We start from the raw sequence: 9,103 nt of genomic DNA, 5'->3' as shown, positions 1-9,103 counted from the left end.
CTTAGCATGTTGTCTGAACAGGCCCATTGTGGTAGGGTTTGCAACCATCCTGTATTATGAACTCTACATTTTAGTTGGAGGCTGGGATTGATAGTGAGTTATAGCAACTCACTAATAAATGGTTTAAAGAACTGTCTGTCACCTACTTAGTGCACTGTTGTCACTGCTGTACTACAGAGTACACATGTATTAGCAAGATAGACAATTACATAGGATATAAAGGTATTTCAAATGAACTCATAATGCTAACTCATAATTGTGGTGGACAGCTTGATAAAAATGTCCACCCAATGTGCGGCCGCTGTAAAGTAGGCAAACTCCATGTTGAGCATTATAAGAAAAGGAATTGAGAATAAAACTGCCAGTATCATACTGTCTTTATACAAATTTATGGTGCGACCACACTTAGAATACTGTTCTGGTCACCACACCTAAAAAAGGATATTATGGAGCTGGAAAAAGTTCAGAAAAGGGCAACTAAAATGATTAAGGGGCTGAAGCATCTTCCCTATGAGAGGTTAGATCAACTAGGATTGTTTAGCTTGGAAAAAAGGAGGCTAAGGGGAGACATGATAGAGGTGTACAAAATTATGCATGGTATGGAGAATGTGCATAGGGAGACATTTTTCTCCCTCTCTCAAAATACTAAAACCAGGTATCATCCCATGAAGCTGATTGGTGGGAGATCCAGGACAAATAAAAGGAAGTACATTTTCACACAGTGCATAGTTAAATTATGGAACTCATTACCACAAAATGTAGTGGTGACCACCAATCTGGATGGCTTTAAAAGGGGGTTGGGTAAATTCCTGGAGGCGAAGGCTATCAATGGCTACTAGCCCTGATGGTTGTGTTCTATCTCCAGTATTTGAGGCAGTAAGCCTGTGTGCACCAGTTGCTGGGGAACATGGGTGGGAGGGTGCTGTTGCACCATGTCCTGCTTGTTGGTCCCTGGCCGATGGCTGGTTGGCCACTGTGTGAACAGAGTGCTAGACTAGATGGACCCTTGGTCTGATCCAGCATGGCTCTTCTTATGTTCTAAGTACTGTGTCTAAATCACATGGAATCATCCCATACTCACATTGGAAACAGATAGTATAACAAAAGACCCTGTGCCCTCCCCAATATATAGCAATGATAAATTTAGCTAAATCTGCCTTGCTACCTCTTTTGCCACCCAGACAAAGCTCACTTGAAAGCAGATGTGTTGTGTTCAGCTTGCTTACATGCACACACATTTGCAGCGAAATCATGTAAAATGGAGATCCTAAAACAGGAATCCCAGAGGAACGTGTTACTTGAATATTGTTCTGTTTCCATGTGGGGACACCATAGGTGTCGGAAGTGGGAGGGTGGCGTTCAACCCAGAACTGTCTCCCTCAAATAGAGCTGTGTCTACGAGGAGAGGGCTTTATTTTGCTTCCCATGGCTACGAATGATAGCCATTGTAGAAGGTGGCAGCAAAACCTTCCCCACCCCTGCCATGGAGAGTTGCACAGAGATTTATTGTGCTGCCCCATGGCAGTTCTCTTAACAGTTCATTGACCTTCCTTTCCCCGTTGCATCCCGACGACAATGGCCACTACGCTGGTTTTGTAAAGACATCCAAAGAGGCTGATATTTCTACCTGCATCTCTTCTGAAGATGCTAGCACCTAACACAAGCCACTCCACCTGTACACACTTTGTTGTACATACCATGACTCGCAAAATAACTATTGGCTCTTTTTAGCTAGTACTTGCTTTTGTGGGCACACTACCTCGCTAGTTACTCCTTCTGCTCAACGTGAGTGCACTTGTCCGCCTGAAAAGATCTCCCAAAGTGTTCTGGGGCTGGAGAAAGCAAGTTGGCTAATTTACAGCTGTCAGAGTACTTAATTTCCCCCCTCTTCCCTCCCCATCCCTTTTTCCTCGTGTGTCGTTTCTTTTTAGGCTGTAAGCATGTGGGCTTGTTTTGTCTTGTTTTATTGGCTGCATGTAAGTGGCCACTCCAGGGTGGTGGTGATGATGATAATGATAACCACCACCACCACCAGTTAAACCAAATCGGATCCCAAAGGATTGATATGCTTGCTTTGATCAGACCAGGCAGTGAAGCTGGATTTAAGGCCGGCGGCCCGTGCAGCTGCGCAGAACTCTTCCCCCATCAGACAGCCCTGCTGTGCAAGCGAGAAGTTTGCGCTTTCCCCAATAGCAAGGACAGGCGGTCCAGTTACTTGGGATCCGATATTTCTCTCTCTCTCTCTCTCTCTCTGGGTTCATCCACCTACAGCGTTAGGATAAAACTTGCACAAATCACCTGCAAAAAGAGCTTCCGTGGTGGCGAGGGACGCGAGCCCCCTTCGGGTTCAGGAAAAGGTAACTGGGGCAAAAGGAGCGGCTCGGAAGCCGAGACTCTCCCCACCCCCCGCTGGCTCCGCCTCGGGGTGGGAAAGGAGGACTCGGGAGATCCGCCGGGACAGCCAAACCTGCAGCCGCAGCTGTTCGTCGGCCCAACTCAGAAGGCCGGCCAGGTAAAGCAGGATCGCCTCCGCCCCGTGGCGCGAAGGAGATGCGATGGGGACGGGTCACAAGGGTCGTGCCCCATCGGGATGCTCTCGCCCTTGTGCCCCGAATAGCCCTGCACCACGAGCTGGGGGCAGCCTCGCTCCAGCTGGACGGCCGCGATGTTGTGCGCCACGTGGAGCGTCGCCTTTTTCCAGGATTGCGCGCAACTCCCTTTCACGCGGGTGGTGGTGGGGGAACGCATCCCTTCCCCCACCCCACCTTCCCACGATCGGAGAACACGTGCTGAAGTTCCCTTTTAGCAAGTAAAGCCCACGCGAAAACGAGCCGTTGAGCTCCTTTTGCGCCGAAGCGCTTGGCGACACGCCCCCCTCGCTTGGGTTTCTGGCTCCTTTGAAACGCCTCGAGGATTTCCCCATCGCCTTCCCCCTTCCTGTTTGACGCTGCATTGCTGCCGCAAGGGGGACCTCGCCCCCCCCCCCACTTCTTTACAGTCCGGGAATATATTTCAGCCTGTTTGCAGCGAAAATGCTTGCTTTGCACGCTCTCCAGTTACGCCTATGGATCGTTTGAGGAGGGTATAGTACATCATCGTATTTGAATTCGTACCTCTTCCGTATTCTCTCTTTCGAATCTACTTATTTAGAGGGTTTTGTTGTTTATTCGTTCAGTCGTTTCCGACTCTTCGTGATTATTTTCTTATCCTGGGATCTGATCGGACAGCTACCGTGCTGCTGGAATTTTGAAATTCTGCAAAGTGTGGGCGGGTGAAGGTAAACTTGAGTGACACGCTGAAAAAACCGCAAATGATACCAAAAAAGTCTATTTCCTAACGGGTGGGGAAGTGTAAGTTTCGAAGTTAATATTTCTTTAATTGCAAGTCAGTGAACCCTTTTGAAATAGCTTTGCTTCCGCTCCTTGGCCCTGCTCCCCTTTTAAGCATCTACGGCCAGATCTACACCAAGCAGAATATAGCACTATGAAAGCAGTATATAAGAGGCAGGAGCCACACGACTGCTTTATCGCGGTATTGAAGTGCACTGACAACTGTTGGAGCCTGTGATGCATACCACGTACTGCTTTCATAGTGCTTTAACCTGCTTGGTGTTGCTCCTTCCTCTTAGATACTGCTTTCATAGTGCTATATCCTGCTTGGTGTAGATCTGGCCCACGACTTTCAAATAGGGCACACCTATCCTAAAGAGATTAACTGTGCAATTCTCTGTATGTCTACCCAGAAGTCCCATTGATTTCAATGAGGCTTATGCCCTGATAAGTGGGTATAGGACTACAGGCTAAGAGATGCAACATTTTCCTATTCTTTCAATCCACATTTATACAAGGAATAAGGTTGGAATGCACTTGGATCTGTAGTAGTAGTACAGAACCAAACACAGTCATTCATTCTGGATTAATTTATCCAGAATAAAAGAGTGTGTTTGCTACTAAATTGCCTGCCTTGTGGAAAAACTGCCACTGAATGAACCCTTGCTTGCTTTCCTTACATATGCTGCATTCTGTTCAGATCAGGACGCATTGATTGCCCTGGGGGAAATACTTTGCTGCTTCATTTCACTGGCAGAAAGCATTTCCTTTTTGCAAGGGGCATGTTACTGCAATCTCCTTTCTTTTGCTATTGGAGGTGGGGTGATTATTACCCGTTTTGTTAAGCAACTGGCAGTAATGATCCACACTTGTAGGTTCTTCACCTGGAAGTCTTTAACAGAAGGGTGTGCTTTTGGTCACTGCTTTTAAGGGGGTGGGATAAGTTGGCTGCAGGGCATTTGCAAGGCATTTGTTGAATGCTTCTATTATTTTTATTCCTGTGTGGCTTTCTAGTTAGCAGTGGTGGGATTGGGCACCTGCGATGGCCCATAATAAGAGCTCCATTATGCCAGTTGGGCCCACAGTGTTACAATATTGCCTCCATGGAAGGTACTTCTCTGTAGAAATCCATGTGTTAACCACATGGGTGACAGTCACACATGGGTGTTTCATCTTGTGCACCCAGAATGAAAAGCCACAATTAGCCATCATTCCCCAGCCTAGTTCTTGCAGTTATTTTGTGATGGCTGAAGGGGCCATTGTAGCTTCAATCCAATGAGATAGAGGCTATATTAGTTATAGATAGATGTGATCCTACATCCCCCAGCCTTGACTAAGCTGCCCTCAGCTATAATTTGATTTCTATGGGAATAAATGCTGCAAAAATCTCTGTATGTAAGTCCTAAGTATGCAACTCACATCCCATTGCAATGTTAATGGTTCCAGATGTTGACTGAAGCCTCTAAAAGTTGAACCTGGTTTTATGGTGGCATATGGTGAGTCAACCTAACCATCTTTATTTTTTTATCAATCCACTCAGAAGGGAGGTTAGGAGTGCTGCTGTTCACAGATGGCTCCGAATGGGTATCTCTTGGGAGCCCTGAACCTGAATTTTGTTAAGTATTATTAGCTGATCTGTTTTAATTTAATTCCTTCACAGCATCCAACAAGGGATTTGCAGCTCCGTAGGAAATGCATACTTCTAAGAAAAATTGTATTGTTGCTGTTGGTGATATATTGTGTTGTTACTAATTTGTTATTATTAATCATTTACAGCAATCATACTGTAATTCTGGGGAGGACTTTTCTTTAATACATTGAATACTGAAGCTAAAACAATTTTCTGTTTGCCTCTTGGTGTCTCTGAACAGGTGAAATAATAGAGGCTCCCAAGGGGAAGTTTGACCACAACTGCTGCAAGTGACTACCTGGCTTGAAGTACGATGCCCACAGATGCTGACCCCTCAACCTTAGTGAAAGTGCTCCACCTGGTTTTCCTTTCGACTTTCTGGGGAATGCAGATATGGGTCACTTTTATATCCAGTAGGTTGGATCTGTTCAATAATCCATTTCCTGCACACACAGGCTCAAAGATTGAATTAATTATAGTGGTTTCATTCGTTATTATGAACTGGAAGAAATTCAGCATGTTTGGAGAAAAGGGTTTTATTTTATTTATTATTGCGTTGATATCCTGGCTTTTTTTCCTCCAAGGAACCCAAGGTGGCATACATAATCTTCCTCCTCTCCATTTTATCCTCACGACAATAACCCTGTGAGGTAGGTTGGCCTGAGAGTCTGTGACTGGTCCAAAGTCACCCAGTGGGTTTCCATGGTGGGGACTATAGTGGGGACTATAACCCGGATCTCCCGACTCCCAGTCTAACACTTTAGCCAGTACACCACACTGCTACAGATGTACGACCATGGATTCAGAATACTCAGAGGGAAACCCCTCTGGGCCTATAGCTTGGCTGTATGTATGTAGGTTGGGCAAACAAGGATAATAGCACAGTGGATTACAGAGAGTTAAATTCTGGATTGGTGAGTTTATTTTTCTGGGTTCCAGAGAGGACCTGATCATGTGAAGATTTAGCATGGAGAAAAGAAGATTGAGGGGAGGCATGATAGCACTCTTCAAATACTTGAAAGTTGTCACACAGATGAGGGCCAGGATCTCTTCTTGATCATCTCAGAGTGCAGGACATGGAATAATGGGCTCAAGTTACAGGAAGCCAGATTCCGGCTGGACATCAGGAAAAACGTCCTGTTAGTGCAGTACAACAATGGAACCAATTACCTAGGGAGGTTGTGGGCCACACTAGAGGCCTTCAAGAGGCAGCTACACAACCACCTGTTAGGTATGCTTTAAGGTGGATTCCTGCATTGAGCAGGGGGTTGGACTTGATGGCCTTATAGGCCCCTTCCATCTCTACTATTCTATGATTCTAGGTAGGAGCCACAAAGAATGGAAATCCTTTGTTTGTTCTCTAAAAACAACAACTAAAAGAATCTCAGTTCTGCAGTAAGAAGAGATGAGCCAAAATTTCATTTTCCTGATTATTTTGTACCCAGGATTAAATATTATTAGAATGTGTCATATATTGTACCCAGAATTAAATATTATTAGAACGTGTCATTCATTTATATATATATATATATATATATATATATATATATATATATATATTAGACATGTGATGGGTCATTGGAATAACTTATTCCCGATTCCTTTGTGCACTTGCAGGTTTTGCGATGGGCAATAATCTCTCACGACACACATTCAGATTCATTCAGAGTTTCCTCTTCCCCTATTACTTCCACATTGGCTCAGCTTGTGCTTTCATCAACCTGACGATATTTGCTATGTGTCATCCCAGCGAGCTTCTGAACGAGGAAGAAACCATGCAGGTAATAGGTACTCCCTTTAAAAAACATCCAATAATGCTGTACATCTTTGTGATACAGCCCCCATGATGGCATGCGTGCCTTACAGAGAAGTGGTTAGTTGAGAAGCCATTGAGACTCAGCACCAGGACTTTCTGGGTCTACGCAAGGAACTTTCAGTGACTTCCCATCACTACCATGACTGGTGTTAGGGATAGGACCCACACCAGCTGAAGTTTCAGGTTAGCAAAGAATGATTAATTTCCCTTGGATGATTCCCCTTGCACGGAAACATAATCTGTGTTAACCCAGATTTGAAAGTACAAAGCTTGCTTTTGTAGCTCATTTGCACTTCTGGGGCCATTGGCAGTTGCTTAAGTGGTTCAGAGACTTATGCCAGCCATGAACCCAAATAAGATTCTTGAGTGAAGAGTGCAGCACGTATCGATTTATATCCCCTAACAATAGCAGTTCCCAGCATAACTGTCTTTCCTTTCCAGATTACAGTCTTCTTCATTTGCGTCACAGTGGCCGCTCTAAATGCTCAGTGGTTTGGGCAAGTGACTTCGGACATTATGGCTGAAATGCATCTGATTGAGCAAAGTTATGGCTTAGGAGGGGATGTTGGGTTGTTCTCAAACAAGTCCTTTATACGGCTGCGTCAATTGGATTCTAGTTACAAGGAGCTGACAAACAGACTGAGCATCTACCACGGCTTCTCTTCCTTTTGCAACCTGTGCTGCATTGCATGCAATGGCTTGAGTCTCTACTATATGGCTGCTCACCTATCAGCACTATAATCACAAGGGTAAATAACCCAAGCGATAACTCAGGCTTTGCATTGGCATGTTTGAGAAAATATAGACTACAATGACTGGTTGAAGCCATGCTGTGAGCTGCTCTGGAGCTGTCTCCCACAGAAGACTCACAGGCTGTTGAGTCCCCATGTTACCTATTTTGCATGCCAGAAAATCTCTTGAGCAATTATTGGGCTAGTGGTCAATGCACTAGCTTGACTTTTCAGACCTCTGAGCTCCTCTCAGAACATAAATATTGAGAAGACTATTTGGTCAGACAGTTTTGAGAGGTTGATGTACCTAGAACAATTTACTACTACCAAAATATTTACTCCCATCAAGTGCCAATCTTGTTTTGCTTTTTAACTTCCTAAGTCAGGGTAGGCAACATGCATCCATGCTGCCACCATGAAGATGTCTGTAGTATCAGAGAAACTCAACTAATGCTGCAAAAATTACCAAGTCTAAAAACCTGCTGGTCTTGTAAAACACTTCAAAAATCAAGCTATACAGAAGTATGGAGTCTTGGCATTGGTAGAGTCTGAAGATTCATATTTGATATATTGTGACTCTAGTTCAGGAATGCAGAACCTGGTTCTGGCCAGGGGCCAAATTCCATTCCGAAGATCTCAAGGGTTGCATTCCAGTGGTGAATGGGGCCAAAGGTATAAGGGCTGAAGCCAAAACTTACCAGCTTACTTTAGCTTAAAGCTCTACTACAGTAACTAAGACTTAAAAGAGGCTTTTCACCCTTTTAGAATGGGAGGGAAACAATACAAACGCCAGGAAACCATCAGATGATTGGGGAAAAGGGCATGTGGCCATCTGGGGAACCCCAAAGGCGAGTTTGGCCCCCCAGGCAAACCAGATTGGGACGCCAGCCTGGAGTTTCTGCACCCATGCTCAAGAATCAGGTTGGTTTGCAATTATAGCAGGGAGGGAGATGGGGCTGAAGTCACAAAATGAAGCCACGGAGTAGACATAAGAAATGCACTTCCAAAAATTATATTTTAATTCAGAACATATTAAATGTGCTGGACTGCACACCTTTTTTAAAAAAAATAGTTCTCTACCCCCATAGGTTAGTTTGATCTGAGCACAGCAAAAAGCCAGTAAAACGGCAAAGCTCTCAACAAAGAGCTCCACATTCCTTTGTTGAAGAGCACAAGACAGTAGTGAAAAAACTACAGCCATGCTTTAATCTCTGCTGCTGTTGCAAGCAGACAGACAATCTGATCTTTTGATCTGCATGAAGCTGCTGGACAGTAAGAACAGGAGGGCAGGCAACTAGGGGAACACACACATCCCAAACCTTTTTAACCCAGAACTGTTAGCTCCAGCTGTAGCTTTGGATAGAAGTGGAGCAGGTGTTCCCCAAAACCCAAATATGATGAATTTATGGCATGTATCATAGTTCATTGCCCCAGTTGGTCTTCAAGTGGAAGTTTTACATTGTTCTGATTTTATCTGTACACCGCGCTGAGATCCCAGTGATATACAAATGTTTTAATAATAAGTCTCAATGAAATTAACACTTTATAGCAACTTGTGTACTTTGGGAACTAACTTGATCTTCAGGCCAAGAATCTG

General features: G+C 44.6%; 1 protein-coding gene across 2 annotated transcripts; it reads left to right on the top strand.

Moving 5' to 3' along the window:
- Nucleotides 1-2,442: 2,442 nt before the first annotated feature.
- On the top strand, nt 2,443-9,086 carry LOC134406907 (transmembrane protein 205-like). Of its 2 annotated transcripts, none has more exons than XM_063138578.1 (4): nt 2,443-2,512; nt 5,201-5,372; nt 6,577-6,740; nt 7,217-9,086. In XM_063138578.1, the coding sequence occupies exons 2-4, from the start codon at nt 5,273-5,275 to the stop codon at nt 7,514-7,516; spliced, it is 564 nt and encodes a 187-aa protein (XP_062994648.1). In that variant the 5' UTR covers nt 2,443-2,512; nt 5,201-5,272; the 3' UTR covers nt 7,517-9,086. The 2 variants fall into 2 exon arrangements, with proteins under 2 accessions (XP_062994648.1, XP_062994641.1); XM_063138571.1 differs by lacking the exon at nt 2,443-2,512 and adding an exon at nt 4,856-4,944.
- Nucleotides 9,087-9,103: the final 17 nt, after the last annotated feature.

Source organism: Elgaria multicarinata, chromosome 1 (genome assembly GCF_023053635.1).
Source record: "Elgaria multicarinata webbii isolate HBS135686 ecotype San Diego chromosome 1, rElgMul1.1.pri, whole genome shotgun sequence".
Lineage (NCBI taxonomy): Eukaryota > Metazoa > Chordata > Lepidosauria > Squamata > Anguidae > Elgaria > Elgaria multicarinata.
The sequence above is the reverse complement of the archived record's forward strand: the minus strand, read 5'-3'. Positions and strand labels throughout refer to the sequence as shown.

Coding starts and splice junctions, on each gene's coding strand:
- LOC134406907 (XM_063138578.1), top strand. CDS start 5,273: ATGCCCACAGATGCTGACCCCTCAACCTTAGTGAAAGTGCTCCACCTG. Junction 5,373..6,576: donor ATGGGTCACTTTTATATCCA/GTAGGTTGGATC, acceptor GTGCACTTGCAG/GTTTTGCGATGGGCAATAAT. Junction 6,741..7,216: donor ACGAGGAAGAAACCATGCAG/GTAATAGGTACT, acceptor TTTCCTTTCCAG/ATTACAGTCTTCTTCATTTG.